Here is an 18,210-nt window from a genome sequence, read left to right as displayed (position 1 = left end):
CCCTGACAGAGGGTTGTCCAGCTGCCTCTTGAAGGCCTCTAGGGTGGGAGAGCCCACCACCTCCCTCGGTAACTGATTCCATTGTCGTACTGCTCTAACAGTCAGGAAGTTTTTCCTGATGTCCAGCCGGAATCTGGCTTCCTGTAACTTGAGCCCGTTATTCCATGTCCTGCACTCTGGGAGGATCGAGAAGAGATCCTGGCCCTCCTCTGTGTGACAACCTTTGAAGTATTTGAAGAGTGCCCTCGTGTCTCCCCTCCATCCTCTCTTCTCCAGGCTACACAGGCCCAGTCCTTTCCGTCTCTCTTCACAGGGCTTTGTTTCCAGGCCCCTGATCCTCCTCCTTGCTACCACACATTTCCCCCCCTGATTTCTGTCGGCGGCGGCTGAGGCTCCTGGGGGGGATCCCGGGCGGAGGAGGCCGCCTGGCCCGGTCCGGCCCTGTGCATCCGCACGTGGTCCTTCAGGGACTTCTTGCGCCGGAAGGCCTTCCCGCAGGCGGTGCAGGCGTAGGGCCGCTCGCCGGTGTGGGTGCGCTGGTGCTCCATCAGGTGGTGCTTGCAGATGAAGGCCTTGCCGCACTGGGCGCACCGGTAGGGCCTCTCGCCCGTGTGCAGCCGCAGGTGAGGGATGAGGTGCTGCTTGCGCACGAAGCCCTTCCCGCACACTGTGCACTTGTAGGGCCTCTCGCCCGTGTGGATCATCTGGTGCCGGACGAGCTCCGAGGGGCAGCTGAAGGCCCCCCCGCAGAAGGTGCAGGCGTACTGCTTCCGCTTGCGGTGGTTCATCTGGTGGATCTGGAGGCTGAGCAGCAGGCTGAAGGTTTTGCCGCAGTCCGCGCAGGTGTGGGGCCGCTCCATGGCGGCTTCCAGGGCCGCCGCGGGAGAGCTCGGGGGGGTCCCGCCGGTGGTGCGTGGGCCGCGGAGGCTGGAGAGGGGCTGGCTCTCACCGATGGCGCCGTTGAAAATGGGCGCCACGGACCCGCCTGGGAAGAACAGCAGCAGCGGCGGGTTGGCCGGATCTTCCGCTTGGTGGTCCTCTGTCTGCAGCTGGGCACTGTCACGAGCTACGGAGGGGAACAGAGAGGCAGGACTTCAGAGGCCACGCAGCTGGATCATGGCCAAAACTCCCCCCACCCAGGGATTAGCCCAGGAGAGCCCCCCCCCAGCCTGGCTTCCTCCAGGCATGTAGGACTACCGTTTCCCTTCACCCCAGACAGCATGGCCAATGGTCAGGGACGGTGGGCGTTATACTTGGACACACATGGAGGGCGATAGAATCATATCATAGAATCATATAGAATAGCAGAGTTGGAAGGGGCCTATAAGGCCATCCAGTCCACCCCCCTGCTCAATGCAGGAATCCACCCTAAAGCATCCCTGACAGATTCTTGAAGGCCTCTACAGTGGGAGAGCCCACAACCTCACCAGGCAACTGATTCCATTGTCGCACTGCTCTAACAGGAAGTTTTTCCTGATGTCCAGCTGGAATCTGGCTACCTGTATCTTGAGCCCGTTATTCCGTGTCCTGCACTCTGGGAGGATCGAAAAGAGATCCTGGCCTTCCTCTGTGTGACAACCCTTGAAGTATTTGAAGACTGCTCTCATGTCTCCCCTCCATCTTCTCTTCTCCAGGCTAAACATGCCCAGTTCTTTCAGTCTCTCTTCATAGGGCTTTGTCATCCTGGTTGCCCTCTTCTGAACACGCTCCAGCTTCTCTGTGTCCTTCTTGAATTGTGGAGCCCAGAACTGGACGCAATACTCTAGATGAGGCCTAACCAGGGCCGAGTAGAGAGGAACCGGTACCTCATGTGATAGGGTGTGGGGGAAGCTGGCTTAGGAGTTTAGAGCAGAGCGGGAGATCTTTTGGGTGTGGGACCGGATTGCTCAACATGACCCGAAACGCCCATCTTTTCTTGCATTTCCTTGTTCTAGTGCAGCCTTCTCCAACCTGTCAGCCTGCAGATGTCTTGGACTACAACTGCCAGCATTCCCCAGTTGTAGTCCAAGACATCTGCAGGCTGACAGGTTCGAGAAATTTAACCTAGTGGAAGGAGATGGTTGATGCAGCTTAACCGTGCTCAGCATCTTCTTTGACTTCCCCCACTTCACCACATGGGGCCAGTGTAGAGTGCCTCAACATCACAATGCCTGGCAAGGGGAGGCCGGAAAGGGACGTGGATTGGCCCTTGCCATTTGTTTCGCATAAGGTCTACTTAGGCCCTCCGGCCGTACCTCTTCTCTGGCCCTTGGGGTCTCCTACTCACCGTCCCTTGCTGTGGGCTGGTCTTCCTGTTTGATCCAAGAAATGACATCCGTCCTCGAAGCAGGTGGTTCTGTTTAGCGGGGAAGCAAGGGAGGCGTTTCAGCTTAGAATCACAGAATAGCAGAGCTGGAAGGGGACTCTAAGGCCATCAAGTCCAACCCCCTGCTCCGTGCAGGGATCCACAATCCTGACAGACGGCTGTCCTGCTGCCTCTCGAAGGCCTCTAGTGTGGGAGAGCCGCTATCCCGCCCAATATGGTGCCATCTGCATCCTTGACCAGCATTCCCTGCACCTCCTCATTCAGGTCATTAATAAAAATGTGGAAGAGCCCTAGGCCCTGTGATACCCCATGGAGGCTCCATTTGGGGAATCAAGGCGGTGAAAAGTGATGCCTGAGGCTGAGTTTCTAAACGCAAAAAGCAAGCCCAGGTCAAAGAATCACAGAATCATAGAATAGCAGAGTTGGAAGGGGCCTATAACGCCATCCAGTCCACCCCCCTGCTCAATGCAGGAATCCGCCCTAAAGCATCTCTGACAGATAGTTGTCCAGCTGCCTCTTGAAGGCCTCTAGTGTGGGAGAGCCCACCACCTCCCTAGGTAACTGGTTCCATTGTCGTACTGCTCTAACAGTCAGGAAGTTTTTCCTGATGTCCAGCTGGAATCTGGCTTCCTTTAACTTGAGCCTGTTATTCCATGTCCTGCACTCTGGGAGGATCGAGAAGAGATCCTGGCCCTCCTCTGCGTGACAACCTTTTAAGTATTTGAAGAGTGCTCTCATGTCTCCCCTCCATCTTCTCTTCTCCAGGCTAAACCTGCCCAGTTCTTTCAGTCTCTCTTCATAGGGCTTTGTTTCCAGACCCCTGATCATCCTGGTTGCCCTCCTCTGAACACGCTCCAGCTTGTCTGCGTCCTTCTTGAATTGTGGAGCCCAGAACTGGATGCAATACTCTAGATGAGGCCTAAACAGGAACATACTAGAACAGTATGGTTTTATGGTTTTAAATTGTATGTTTTTGTGATTTTAAATTTTTGCATGTTGTTTTGAAGTGTTTTTATCCTATGTAAACCGCCCAGAGAGCTTTGGCTATGGGGTGGTATACAGATGATGATGATGATGATGATGATGATGATGATGATGATGATGATAATAATAATAATTTAATTGGCAGCTGCTTTCCAAGGCTTCAAATTTATGTCCTTCCCACCCTACCTGGAGGCTGAACCTGAGACCTTCTGTGCAGAAAGCAAGGGCTCCACCAATGAGCTGCAGCCCGCCTTGTGCTTTCCCCGGAGGCAACCTGCCTGGTCACTGCTGAAAACAGGCTGCCAGGTTATTTGGCCTGTGTCAGCGAGGCTGGTCTGCGTTCTTACGGGCTGGACAGGGACCCTGGCCTGGGTGGTGATGCCAACTCTGTTCTTCTAGCTCCCTTGGGCCCAGGGCTCACCTTCTTTGTCTGAGCTGAAGCTTTTGTGGGCTTCCATTTCCACGTCCGTCTGGAGCGGAACACAAGGGAGGCCTCCTTCTCCATCACTCGGTAAAGGATCCAGTTTAGAAACCGTATAATCTGGGGTGGGGTGGGAAACAGGAGAGGCAAGATGGTTTGAATCATCGGGTGTTCTTTGCAAGAGGAGCGTGCCGGGTGCTGTAGAGGGGTGGGGAAAAGGTAAAACTCCAGGTGCTTGGGACTTCAATTCCCAGAAGTCTTTGCTAGCATGGCCAGTGGTCAGGAATACTGGGAGTTCAAGTCTGGAGGTCTACTTTCTGCCCAGCCCTGGCTTGGAGACTGTCAGATGGCGGGCGACGGGGAAAAGTGGGGAGCCAACAAATGGGACGGAGATAAGACTATTTCCCCGATGCACATACAGAGTTCCAATCGGTGTCTGTGCCATAACGGCCAGATAAAATTTGATACAGCTGTGGATTAAGCCACCTCACTTGCTAGAACAGCCTTCCTCAACCCGGTGCTCTCCACAGGTATTTGACTAAAACTCCTCTATGCTGGTCCGGGGATCATGGGAGCTGTAGTCCAACACCTCTGAAGAGCACCAGGTTGGAGAAAGCAGTGACAGACGATGGGGCATTTTTGCTGCTACCATTTCTTGCGAACGCATCCTTGCAATACCCTAAACCAAAGCCATGGAAGGGAAGGTCCTACGTGGGCGGGAGGATTCCGCTTCTCTCCTTTGAACTAGTCCCGGATTAGGAGAGGGGAGAGATTTGCAATAGATCCATAGATCTAAACACACAACGCACCACCCGTGATGGAAGGGAGGCTGGGGGTCGTTTCAACGTCACACTCACAATTACAGGTACTTTGGCGAAGGCCTCCTGCCTGCGTGTTTCCGTTGCTCCTCGTGGAACATTCCTCCTCTTGCTTCATCCATGACACGAGGTCCGTTCTAGAACCCGACGAGTCTGCTTTCAGGAGAAAGAGAGAGAGAGAGAGAGAGAGAGAGAGAGAGAGAGAGAGAGAGAGAGAAGATGTAGCTTTTCTACATATTCTGAGGGGCCCTGAAATCCCCAAGGCAATTCCTTGTTTCTGGCCGGCTGAAGCAAAACACTGTGAAATCCAAGAGAATCAGGTCCATTGTGGGTCCAGCTCAGCTCCCCAACAGTAAAATAAGAATATGAAGGGTCTCCTGTGCGAAGGGTAGATCTCTGGAGGAAGAGATCTACTATAGTAAGTGTGATGGTAGTAATCCTCTCCAGCACATGGATCTGTCGTGGGTATCGGAGGTCTTTCAGCCAGGGGGACGAATTTGGAGAAGCTCGGGGGAAGGGGTGCATTCTGTTGGTGGGCGGAGCCAAGGCAAAAGGGGCGGGCCCTAAACACTAGCCTGTTTTAGCTTAAGACTCTTATTGCCAGCATTGCAAGAAATGGCACTGCAACCTTTTAGAACTGGAATTGGGGGACAGAGGGCAAAGGCAAAAAAGATGGGAAATTCCCAAATAATTGGGGGGGGAGGGAGAACCATGGAGCGTGGCCCTCCGGGGAACCATGGAGGATTGGATTTGGCTCCAAGCCCGGGTTCAACACCCCTGTGATGCCTTCTCAAGTACAATACCTGTCTTGGGATCCGATGGAGACTGTGGAGGTTGTCCTTCCGAGGCCGCCTGGCCTAGAACGGGAGGCGGGTCTCCTCCTTGTTCAGCGCAGGCTAAACTCTCCAGTTTAGAAACAGCAAAATCTGGTTAAAAAGAGAGGGGGGCGAGGGGGAAACGAGGCTGATTACAGACGTCCTGGGGGTGGGCAAGGCTTTATTTTGAAGGGAAAAGCTTGTTCTAAATCACGCTAGGAATGCAAGAAGATGGAGAGGATGAAGTTAGGCGGTGCTGGAAGGGGCGAGCCAGAAGAAGAGGGGGCGACTACAGCAGCAGCCCTGGAGCTGACCAGGAGGGGGCTGTCTTCAGGCAGGGCCGGTGCCAGGCTTTTTTGTGCCCTTGGCAAAGTGAGCTGCTTTCACACACACACACACCGTATCCCCCCCACCCCAGGTAGGCGGAGACAGGTTACCTGTCCCTCGCCTGAAGTCCTCCTGGCTGAAGTCCTCCTGAAGTCCTTCCGTCCGTTCGCCGCCCCACCCCCCAGCGTCCCGGCTTGTCTTTCGCTGGGAGCCCTCAGCCGAAACCAAGCCCGGAAGCTAGGGGAGGGCAGTCAGACAGCTTCACGTTCTGATGTCCGGCGTGCGCCAGAAGTCAGAACGTGGAGCCGTTCCTTCCCCTCCCCCAGCGTCCTGGGTTGGCTTCGGCTGCTGGGCGGGCACCCAGCTGAAGCCAAGCCAGGGACGCTGGGGAGCAGGGCGGAAGGCTGGGAGGGCGACTTCCGGGGGCGCTTACCTTGGCACTCTAGGCGGCCGCCTAACTGGCCTCTATGGAAGCGCCGGCCCTGTCTTCAGGTGGGTTGGTGCCGTCCCCCTCTTCAGCCCTGCGCTTTCCCTCTCCCAGGGCCTTTTCAGGGCAGCCCCTACGACCTCCCTGAGACCGGGAGATGCTGTAGCTCAGTGACAGAGCACCAGTTTCAGATGCAGAAGGCTCCAGGTTTCACACCCGGCGTCTCCAGCTCAGCAGGGCTAGGAAAGAACCCTTCCTGCAGGCCCAGAGAGCCGCCTGACGCTCTCTTCTTTAAAGCTCGTTTGTGTGAGACGAAAGGTATCTGTGCGACCCACTGGCCGCCCCCTTACCCAGGGAGATCAGAGACTCGCAGTTCCCCTTGACCACGTTCTTATAGAGCTCCTTCTGCCAGTCCTCCAGCCTTTCCCATTTCTCCCGAGAAAAGTGAGTCGAGCAGTCGCCGAACGTCGCCGAGATCTGGAACAGCAAAGCGGCCACAACGGGCTCTCAGCATCCGACGGACAACTTTTGCGAGGTTGGCAAATCCCAAATGCAGGCAATCAAACGTGCAGACATTTATTTTCAAAAGATAAAACTAGAAATGGAGTATGCTCTCTGCAAATGTCCTGCGTAGCTCTACTATGAAACAGCTGTCTTACGAATCCATTTCACGCTCTCTTGTATTCTGATAAATCCTTTGATCAGGGTGTTTAGGGAGCCGCACGTCTTGTTAATCGTACGCCCTGGTGATGGAAACCCACCAATATATCTGAAAATGCCAGCGGAACTTCGTAATTTTGATCTGCTTTTATTGAACAAGCCTTTATACAAATCTGTGGTGCAACCACACTTGGAATACTGTGTATAGTTCAGGTCACCAGACCTTGAAAAAGATATTATAGAGCTGGAGAAAGTGCAGAAAAGGGCAACTCAAATGATTAAGGGGCTGGAGCGTCTCCCCTAGGAGGGGAGGTGACATCAACTGGGATTGTTTAGCTTGGAAAAACGGAGGCTAAGGGGAGACCTGATAGAGGGGTACAAAATCATGCATAGTGTGGAGAATGTGGACAGGGAGATATTTTTCTCCCTCTTTTATCATACTAGATCCCAATGGGGTCATAGAATCATAGAATAGCAGAGTTGGAAGGGGCCTACGAGGCCATCGAGTCCAAACCCCTGCTCAATGCAGGAATCCACCCTAAAGCATCCCTGACAGGTGGTTGTCCAGCTGCCTCTTGAAGGCCTCCAGTGTGGGAGAGCCCACAACCTCCCTAGGTAACTGGTTCCATTGTCGTACTGCTCTAACAGTCAGGAAGTTTTTCCTGATGTCCAACTGGAATCTGGCTTCCTGTCACTTGAGCCCATTATTCCATGTCCTGCACTCTGGGAGGATCGAGAAGAGATCCTGGCCCTCCTCTGTGTGACAACCTTTTAACCTTATGAAGCTGATTGGTGGGAGATTCAGGGCAGACCAAAGGAAGGACTTCTTCACACAGCGCAGAGTTAAACTATGGAACTCACTACCACAAGATGTGCTGATGGCCACCAATTTGGATGGTTTTAAAGGGGAGTTGGATAAATTCCTGGAGGAGCAGGCTATCAATGGCTACTAGCCCTGATGGCCATGTGCTACTTCCAGTATCCAGTATATGCACTAGTTGTTGGGGAGCATGGGCGAGAGGGTGCTGTTGCACAGTGTCCTGCTTGTGGGTCCCTGGCCAACAGCTGGTTGGCCACTGTGGGAACAGAGTCCTGGACTAGATGGACCCTCGGTCGGATCCAGCCTCAGGGCTCTTCTTATGTTCTTACGGCCTTCTGTGTGGAATCTGGCAGAGACTTTAATTTCTTGGGCATTTTATCTTTGATTTTTTTAAAAAAGCATTTAGCTTCTAGCACAACAAGAGTATATAAAGAAGTTTATATGGACCACCTTTCAACTATACCACCCTCAAAGTGACTCTCTGAAAATTAAAAAAAAAACACTTAGAACAATCCAGCAAGTGATGCAAATTCCCATAATTGAAACATACCATTAGAAAAAAGAAGATTCTTAAAAGATCTTAATAACCAGGCAGGTTCAGAAGGAGGTAGCCGTTCCTTTGGGAAGCTGGCCCTAAGCTGTTTGAGGCTTGAAGGTAAAAGCACCTTAGAAGTCAATTTGCATCCAGTGCAGGTCTTAATTTTGGACAGGTGTAATTCTATTCTGTCAGGGATGCTTTAGGGTGGATTCCTGCATTGAGCAGGGGGTTGGACTTGTTGGCCTTGTAGGCCCCTTCCAACTCTGCTATTCTATGATTCTATGATTCTAATATGGTCTCAACTCCGTGAGCCTGTTAGTGGCCTAGCTGCTGCATTTTTCACCAGTTATAGCTTCCAGGCGCTTTTCAAGGGTAGCCCTACATAGAGTGCATTGTAGTAGTCTAAACCTGATGTAACCAAGACATGCATAATGGTTGCCAAGCTGTCTCTCCCCTCCTCCAGTCACCTTCAGCACATAACTTTCCTTGCCCTCTTTCTCACCCAGGGCTTTCCCTTTATAATGACTCAGCCGCTTGCCAAAGCATCTGAAGACTACGCAACGTCAAGTACTGTGTTAAAAAACAAACACATTTATGCAAAAGCGACTAATCTGTACGCCTTTAACTGACCTGAGCGATTTGCAGCACAGGCCTGTCTACTCAGAAACAAGCCCTGCTGACTTCAATGGGACTTCCTCCAAGATAAGTGCATATAGAATTGCAGCCTCAGTCAACCCGGAGGAAGATGTGGCAAAGGCTTCCCTCCATGACTCTGCCTCCCCAGGACCTACGGCAAATCCCACAAAGCCTCCATGAAGCACTGGGCGTACCTAGCTTTTCATAGAATCATAGAATAGTAGATTTGGGTCTTCTTTTAATACTCGGAACAGGCACATAGAGCGTCACTTGTGTGGTCGCTTCTGGTCAACTAGGCAGGGAAACACTTGCAAATTCAAAGAGAGTCACTTCATTCTCTCTTCTAGGCTGCCCAGTAGGTTGTTCTAGGCTGTCCATACACTGTTCTAGGCTGTCCAACATGAATTATCCACTTAGGAGAACGCGCACAACCCTTTGCAATCTTGTTGCTATGTGGGCATATGTTCAAAACCACCTTTAAACTATCACACCCTTCTCCTTGGTGCCGCTGCTGCTGAACCAGCCCCAATTCCGGAGGGCTCCGCTTACCTTTGACCCCTCTCCAGTCGTGCCCACGGGAACCTTTAGGACCCAGAAGTTCCAGTTCTTCAGCAGGGTCTCCAGGTTCTCCAGCCTCCTCTGCAGCTGCCCGTATTCCTGAAGGACGGTGCCCAGCGCTGACCACCGGCTGTCCAGCCGACTTCCCAGCTCAGCCACGGCCTTCTCGCAGTCCGCAAACCTCTTCTCGGCCGTTCCCGACCGCTGCTCCAGGCTCAACAGCCGCAGGGCCTGTGCCTCCACCGTCCTCTCCACGGCCTGGACAGCCCCTACCACCGTCCACAGAGAAATCGTGGCTGTCTGAAGCTGTGTCTCTTTGGGGAAGCTGACCTCCTCCAGCGGAGCAGCCTGCACCTCCGAACTCCAGTGTGAAGACTGCTCTCAAGAGGAGGACCGGAAAAGAAGAAGAAGAGAGTCTTGTTTTTGAACTCAGCAAAACTATTGTACCTATTGGAAAGGACCCCTCCCTCCTTGATCTCCACCTCTCTTCCGGAGGCACTCACAGACAGGCCTCAGCAGAAGGTCTTAAAGTCCAAACAGGTTCATAATAGAGATTGGCCTGGGTTTCTGACTCCCAAGTGTTTAAGAATACCAATACCAATAGCATTACAAAAGAGTGAGGCTCTTAGACTCCTTGATCTGTGGTAACTCAGAGGTAGATTTGTTCTTTTACATGAGGTTACCCCTGTGTATGGCTCATGAGGTGTAGAAGGTAACAGGCCCGTTCAGAAGACACCCTAAACCATGGCTTTAACCACGGTGGTTAAGCCAGAAAACCAGGCTGTGTTCAGAAGACACCTTAAACCATGGCTTTAACCACAGGGAATAAGGCTTTTTGCTTTACTCACCATGGTTGAAGCCATGGTTTAAGGTGACTTCTGAACACACCCCGGCTTTCTGGCTTAACCACCGTGGTTGAAGCCATAGTTTAAGGTGTCTTCTGAACACAGCCCGGCTTTCTGGCTCAACCACCGTGGTTGAAGCCATGGTTTAAGGTGTCTTCTGAACACAGCCCGGCTTTCTGGCTCAACCACCGTGGTTGAAGCCATGGTTTAAGGTGTCTTCTGAACACAGCCCGGCTTTCTGGCTCAACCACCGTGGTTGAAGCCATGGTTTAAGGTGTCTTCTGAACACAGCCCGGCTTTCTGGCTCAACCACCGTGGTTGAAGCCATGGTTTAAGGTGTCTTCTGAACACAGCCCGGCTTTCTGGCTCAACCACCGTGGTTGAAGCCATGGTTTAAGGTGTCTTCTGAACACAGCCCGGCTTTCTGGCTCAACCACCGTGGTTGAAGCCATGGTTTAAGGTGTCTTCTGAACACAGCCCGGCTTTCTGGCTCAACCACCGTGGTTGAAGCCATGGTTTAAGGTGTCTTCTGAACACAGCCCAGCTTTCTGGCTCAACCACCGTGGTTGAAGCCATGGTTTAAGGTGTCTTCTGAACACAGCCCGGCTTTCTGGCTCAACCACCGTGGTTGAAGCCATGGTTTAAGGTGTCTTCTGAACACAGCCCGGCTTTCTGGCTCAACCACCGTGGTTGAAGCCATGGTTTAAGGTGTCTTCTGAACACAGCCCGGCTTTCTGGCTTAACCACCGTGGTTGAAGTCATGGTTTAAGGTGTCTTCTGAATGGGGCCAATGACTCCACCCTCTGACCCAGCATTTTGTTCCCAACTCTGCCTCCCTGCTGTTCCTGAGCCCATATTTTGCACCAGTGGCCAGTTGGCTGGGGGGGGGGGGTCCCTAGAGAAAAACCTAAAGAATATCCCGCAAGTCTAGAATGCTCCCCTTGAGCCCCAATTTCACGGCTAGACCTGTGCATACGCTCAACGCAGATTACGCTCCGCTAAAAGCCGAGTGCTGTGATTTGCGCAAATTACATGAGTGCTGAACATTAGGCACAGGGACGGAGGCGCCCTTGGTGCAGGCTTGTCTCCCGCGTATTTCATGGTGTCACCGGAGCAAACACGCTAAGCGTGAATAACATATACACATCTTTCAACGCCCGTCTATGCGAGCCTGGGAATCCCTATGGTACCACCATCCTGGAATGCACGGACTGACACATTTTAACAGCTCAAGTTTACACTGTAGGTTATCCACGTTTTTATCAGTGATAATTTCCCCCAATCCGGGGCCTCCAGATGCATTGGACTACAATCCCCATCATTGACAACCATTATATGCTGGCGATGGGGCTTGTAGTCCAACAGATCTGGAGGCTTCTTTATACGTTTGCTAACCTTCTCACATGGAAGTACCCAATCTAAGCATATTTTCTACATGTAGCATAGTTACGCTCTGAAGAAGCCCCCTGGCCTCTGCCTAAAGCAGCCTTCCTCAACCTGGGGCGCTCCAGATGTGTTGGACTACAACTCCCAGAATGCCCCAGCCAGGAGATGCAGTCCAACACATCTGGAGCGCCCCAGGTTGAGGAAGGCTGGCCTAAAGGAACCCTTGCTCAGATTCTTTAATGTAAGCTCATCAGTGCAGAGAGACCGGTTTTAATGTTCTGCTGCGTAACGTACCTAATACGGTGATGGGCTAAGGACGGCCGCACGCTCTCTGAGCCTCTCAGTCTTAGGTTCTGTGATTCCCACCAGCAACAGGGGGACCCAATGGGCAACAATCCCCCCAGACCCCTCACCCCACCCCCAGACCCTGCTGCAATCCGCCACATTCAAGCCAATCCTCACCTGGGCAGGAGGGTCCCATTCAGCCATGGTGCTGAGCCTTTGCTAGGCGTTGTGGGTGGGGAAGGTGGGAAAGAGAGGATGGGGGGGGGGTCCCTCTCTGTAGGGAACACAAATGCAGAGAATGGATCTCCGGATGGAAAGCAGGAAGCGCCAAGCGGTCTCTGGGAGCCGGGGAAAGGGCCGGTCCTTGGAAGTGCAAGAAGGGAAACCGAGAGATGGAGAGAGGAAGGCAGGGGCTGCTGGCTGCAAAGGAGAGGGAGAAAGCAACAGCACCATCTATGGAGCAGCAGCTAGGCAGGGAAAGGAGCAGGAATGCTCAGGTGCCTATAGGTTGGCCTTCTACCTTCCCCAAGCTGGTGGCCTTTAGATAAGTTCATAGAACCCTAGAATAGCAGAGTTGGAAGGGGCCTACAAGGCCATCGAGTCCAACCCCCTGCTCAATGCAGGAATCCACCCTAAAGCATCCCTGACAGATGGTTGTCCAGCTGCCTCTTGAATGACTCTAGTGTGGGAGAGCCCACCAGCTCCCTAGGTCACTGGTTCCGTTGTTGTACTGCTCTAACAGTCAGGAAGTTTTTCCTGATGTCCAGCCGGAATCTGGCTTCCTTTAACTTGAGCCCGTTATTCCATGTCCTGCACTCTGGGAGGACCGAGAAGAGATCCTGGCCCTCCTCTGTGTGACAACCTGTCAAGTATTTGAAGAATGCTATCATGTCTCCCCTCAATCTTCTCTTCTCCAGGCTAAACCTGCCCAGTTCTTTCAGTCTCTCCTCATAGGGCTTTGTTTCCAGACCCCTGATCATCCTGGTTGCCCTCCTCTGAACACGCTCCAGCTTGTCTGCGTCCTTCTTGAATTGTGGAGCCCAGAACTGGACGCAATACTCTAGATGAGGCCTAACCAGGGCCGAATAGAGAAGAACCAGTACCTCACGCGATTTGGAAGCTATACTTCATCCCCAGATAACGGGAGTTGTAGTTAAAAACATCTGGAAAGCATTAGTTTGGGGAAGACTGCAGGGTGGTGTATTGCAAGACACAGACCCCTAATGCCACCTTGCAAAACAAACAAACCCATTCCCCAAATTACGCCCCCACCCCCAATCTAACCCTGGGTAGGATCCAGATTTAATCATACCAGTTGACCAGTTGAAATAAAGAACTAAGTTAAGTCCCACTGAAGGGGACTTAAATGATAAATAAGATAAATGATAAATAATTGCCCAACTGATGCTCATGCCAGAATAAAGGTGCAATGCTAGGCATATTTAGACAGAAAAAAAAGTCCTACACCTCCCGGTATCCCCCAGCTACCCAAGCAGGAGAACGCTGGGAGTTGTAGGACTTTTTTCTGCCTAGACATGCACAGGATTGTGCCCTAAGTATATTTCGTTATTGAACGGTTATACTGCAGTTTATAATTAATTAATTAAAATATTTCAGCATTTCAAGACAGCTGCAGTTCTGCACACATTTACCTGGGTGTAAGACTCCTAGGAGCCAGTGAGTAATACACATGTATAGAGTTGAACTGAGTTTTAGAATGCAGGCAGGAAACCAAGTGAAACAGCGGTTTAAAACAATGGATCAGATCCAGATGTTGGCACGTGCAATTGGGCAGGCGGACGTGGACTTCCCGATCTCCCTGCTCCTCCGCATGGCAGCTCCCCACCCACCCCTCCCCGCAACCCCCTGAAAATGCTACACAGGGGACCAGCGGACCCTACTAAATGGGCTGAGCTGTGGTGTCGTGAGGATGGGGTGGGGGGATCCCCAAAAACCATTCAACGGCAGGCAGCTCCTGGATCCAACCCTATAACCATAAACGCTCCATCAAATATACAAACCATTAAAAGCCTGTCTGTTTTAAAAGGTCTTAGCCTGGTGCTTTAGACCAATGGTTCCCAAACTTTTTCAGGTAACCGCCCCCTTGGTTCCACAAACTCATGCCCAATGCCCAGTGCCCCCTACCCTACACCATAAAAATAATTATTCAGAATAGCGGTTTTCAACGACCCACTAAGGAAGATAAGAACAATAAAATTCAAGACAGTAACAATTAATTGAATATTTATTCAAAATCCAAAGCACCTGCCACAGGCTTGCCAAGGGAGGGAGGGAGGGAGGGAGGGAAAAGAGAGAGCGAACGCCTCTGTTTTGCAGCCAGCATGGCGGGGCACACCAAGCAGAGTATGTCTCTTCATTAGCGTTTTGGTGCTTTTGAAACATTTCAACACACCGTTAAAAGGACTCTTCTTAAACGGTATTAATACATGTGTGGATTCTTTCCCTATATGGTTTGGGACCAAACTAACTTCCCCCACAAAAATGTCCCTGGGTGTTAAGACCTTCTGGAGAGGCGCTTCTCAGAAAAGACCACCTCGAGCGCCCCCCTGCTGCTCCCTTGCCTCTTAACGCCCCCCTATGCAATCCTACCGCCCCCAAGGGGGCAGTACCGCCCACTTTGGGAACCACCGCTTTAGACCCATCCCATCCAGAGGAGAATTGCATGCTGTATGTGTGTTCTTCTGAGTCTTAATTTCAGCATCTTAACTTAATGGGCCAGAGGCAGCCATTTCAATGCCTGCAGCCACACTGCTTTAAAACATCTGATCCTGTCTGATCCCGTGCGTTGGGCCTGGTGAGTACATGTGATGGGAGAATGCCCGGGAATCCGGAGTGCTGTCGGATTTTTTCCTTTGCTTTTTTTTTTTTTTTTTTTTGCTGTTGGCAAAAAAAAGATTTGGAATCCCGCCCTCCAAATCCTGTGGCAGAAACTTCTGTGAACTACAGTCCACTTGTTTACAATCATGGATTATCGGGGAAATCGTTTTTCAAGCATTTTAGAGGGTGTTTCTCAAACTGGTTAGAGATTCAAGGGAAAAGATGAGAAGGAGAGAGAGAGAAAAGAGCATTTATCTCCCCACTACCGTCACTCCCCTGGAGTGATGACTTGAGGATGCATGTGTTCAAATGCTCATCTGTGGCAAACGCCTGGGAGGCATCTCTGCACACCATTCCTGAACCAGCGTGTGGGGATTGAGGCTAAGGGACCCACCAGACATCTGACAACCTCTTGCATCCAGGGCTGTTTGGAAGGATTCCTTCATGCACGACATCAAATAAAATGAGCAAACATTTATTGCTCAGAAACAGAAGGTGTTTATATATAGATAGATAGACAGATAGATAGTACATTAGTTTAGGGCTATTTTATGTCCATCTGTCCAAACTCACCATGCTCAAAGGTCTCCTTACTTTGAGAGTCACAAAACGTCCCTATAAGAGGGGATTTCCGAAGCACCTCTGCCTTAGGGATGCAAAGTTGGTCAGTCCCATTCATTTCCATGGGTCTACTTGAAGTAGGTCTGAAAGTGGATATAGCACACTGTGTTAAAGAGGCATTCCTGGAGTTCAGCCAGTTTGGATGCAAGAGAAAGAACCCAGAAGCCCTGTCTTTTAAAAAGAAGAAGAAGAAAAAAGAGTATGGAGCCTACAGCAACCGGTATTCCCAGGCAGAATCCCATCCAAGTACTAACCAGGCCTGACCCTGCTTAACTTCTGAGATCAAATGGGATCGGGTGCATTCAGGGTAGTGTGGCTGTAGGCAGAGACCAGCCTCTCTCTGGCCCTTTTCCGTTTCTGGTCTTGCACTGGAGCTCCATACGTGCTGCGCTCCTTCCACTCTTCCCAGCTTTGCAGAAGGGCAGCTCGTGCTTGAGCCCAGCACGGCTGTCTGCTCTGCGCCAGGAGAAGAGACGCTGCTGCTGAGGGAGGCTGACCCGCAAGGACCAGGTGGAGGAGCTGCTCCCTGCAGGAACATGTGAACCCGCCTTTGCCGGCTCGCCCGTGGGTTGACGCGTGCATGGCTTCCCGAGGGGTCACGCCTGCCTCTGGGTGACTCTGGAGGAGATGCGGGGACAAAGCCCCCACCCCTCCTGGTAACAGGCGGCTTCTGGGTCCAGGGATTTTGTCTGCAGGCGCCGCAGCCCAAGAGGGATTCTTACGGGAGCTGGGCAAGGGAAGAAGGAAGCTGCCCCGAGCCCAATACAAATCCTGGCAGCTACCAGCCTTCTCCACCAAACCTGGTGCTAGGGTGACCCTGTGAAAAGTTGGACAGGGCTCCTGTATCTTTAATAGTTGCATAGAAAAGGGGATTTCAGCAGGTGTTATTTGTATATATGGGGAACCTGGTGAAATTCCCTTTTCATCACACCAGTTCAAGCTGTAGGAGATATACTAGAGTGAACAGATTTAAAAGAGGGCAGGGCTCCTGCAGCTTTAACTGCGGTGATGAAGAGGAAATTTCACCAGGTTCCCCATGTTTACAAAGGACACCTGCTGAAATTCCCTTTTCAATACAACTGTTAAAGATACAGGAGCCCTGTCCTCCTTTTCATAGGGTCACCCTACCTAGTGCCCTACAGGTGTGTTGAACTACAACTCCCATCGTTCCAACCCAAGTTGACCCCATAGCCAGGTTGACTGGGGATGGTGGGGTTTGTAGTCCAACACATGTAGGGGCACCAGGTTGGGCAGGCGTCTGTAGGTCAGCCTTCCCCAACATAGCGCCCTCCAGATGTGCCAGACTATAACTCCCATCAGTCCCAGCCAGCATGCCCTTGGGCAGCTGTAGGGCATTGGCCTGGGTATGGCGCCATCCTCTCCTCCCGCCTGCAGGTGGCGCTGCCGCCGCCAACGGAGGAGGGCTCTCCGCGAGAACTCCTCGCTCGGCAAGGAACGCGGCGCCGGAAGAGCGATCGGACCAATAGAATCCATTTCCCCGCCTCTCGCCTCGCTCCGCCCCTTCCAGCCTCTTTTTCAGAACTAAACTCGGAGGTGGGGTTAACTCCTTCCTGACCAGACTGTTAGGCCATGAGGGAGCAGGAGCGCTCGGGCTGCGAGAGAGGGAGGGGCTGCCAGCGGTGCCACCGGCAAATTCTTCCCCACGGCACCCCGTCCCACCGCACCCGGGTTCCTGTAGAGCTGGATGTGGGTGGAATAATAACGAACCACCCAGAAACAAATACTTCCATACAGTATAAATGCAAATATAAACCTTAAATAGTAACATGATACAGAAACCATACATGCAAGGAATAAGTAATAAATTACATATACCTTTTTTTAAAAAAGAAAGACTGTGCTACACAATACAACGCAATAAATACACGATGTCAAATGATTTAACATTGATTATTGGGCAGATTTAAAATATAATTGTTTAAAGGGAAGGCCGTATTCACACTGACCACAAAGGTCCACATAGTTAAAGCAATGGTATTCCCCGTAGTAACCTATGGCTGCGAGAGCTGGACCATAAGGAAAGCTGAGCGAAGGAAGAGAGATGCTTTTGAACTGTGGTGTTGGAGGGAAATTCTGAGAGTGCCTTGGACTGCAAGAAGATCAAACCAGTCCATACTCCAGGAAATAAAGCCAGACTGCTCACTTGAGGGAATGGTATTAAAGGCAAAACTGAAGTAGTACTTTGGCCACATAATGAGAAGACAGGAGACCCTGGAGAAGAGGCTGATGCTAGGGAAAGTGGAAGGCAAAAGGAAGAGGGGCCGACCAAGGGCAAGATGGATGGAGGATATTCTGGAGGTGACAGACTTGACCTTGGGGTTGCTAGGGGTGGCAACGGCCGACAGAAAGCTCTGGCGTGGGCTGGTCCATGAAGTCACGAAGAGTCGGAAGCGACTGAATGAATAAACAACAAAATTGGGCAGAAATTGGGCAAAATATAATTGTTTAAAGGGAAGGCCGTGTTTTTAACTGTTGCATCTCCATTAACAGCTGCTCTGCTGCTATTAATGGCAGAGCTCCGCCTTCCCAAACCCGGTGTCCTCTGCATGAATTGGACTGCAACCGTTGGCCATGCTGGTTGGGGGATGATGGGAGTGGGGGAAGGCTGGCATCCGGCCCCAGGCAAGGGAAATGGTTGGCCACTGTGAGAACTGTTCTCTCTTCCAACCAACCTCTGTTCTTCACATCTGGAGCCTTGGATGTCTTTGAGGAAATGATGGTGGTGGTGGTGGCGGTGGTGGTGGAGGGTGGGTGTGATTGCTGGTTTTGGGGATGGAGAAGATGTCTGCCAGTTACGCAGTTTGGGATGCTGCAGTTCCATCCTCTACAACAGTCTCTTGCCACCATTTTAAACAGGCCCTGTTCTTGTGCCTTTACTAACAGCTTGATTGACATTTAACTATTT

General features: G+C 51.7%; 1 protein-coding gene and 1 non-coding gene across 2 annotated transcripts; both read right to left on the bottom strand.

Annotated features, from left to right (window-relative positions):
• Positions 1–347: 347 nt before the first annotated feature.
• Positions 348–12,075, bottom strand: LOC134413394 (zinc finger protein 282-like). Its single transcript, XM_063147576.1, has 7 exons — positions 12,003–12,075; positions 9,301–9,684; positions 6,448–6,574; positions 5,332–5,454; positions 3,711–3,830; positions 2,267–2,335; positions 348–1,066 (listed from the first exon to the last, which is right to left on the bottom strand). The coding sequence occupies exons 1-7, from the start codon at positions 12,027–12,029 to the stop codon at positions 348–350; spliced, it is 1,569 nt and encodes a 522-aa protein (XP_063003646.1). The 5' UTR covers positions 12,030–12,075.
• A 3,414-nt stretch (positions 12,076–15,489) lies between these two features.
• Positions 15,490–15,608, bottom strand: LOC134413540 (5S ribosomal RNA). Its single transcript, XR_010026545.1, has one exon. It is a non-coding gene; the product is annotated as a 5S ribosomal RNA (ribosomal RNA).
• Positions 15,609–18,210: the final 2,602 nt, after the last annotated feature.

This window comes from Elgaria multicarinata, chromosome 1, assembly GCF_023053635.1.
Source record: "Elgaria multicarinata webbii isolate HBS135686 ecotype San Diego chromosome 1, rElgMul1.1.pri, whole genome shotgun sequence".
NCBI lineage: Eukaryota > Metazoa > Chordata > Lepidosauria > Squamata > Anguidae > Elgaria > Elgaria multicarinata.
Note: the sequence above shows the minus strand (reverse complement) of the source record. Positions and strands in the feature narration are given on the sequence as shown.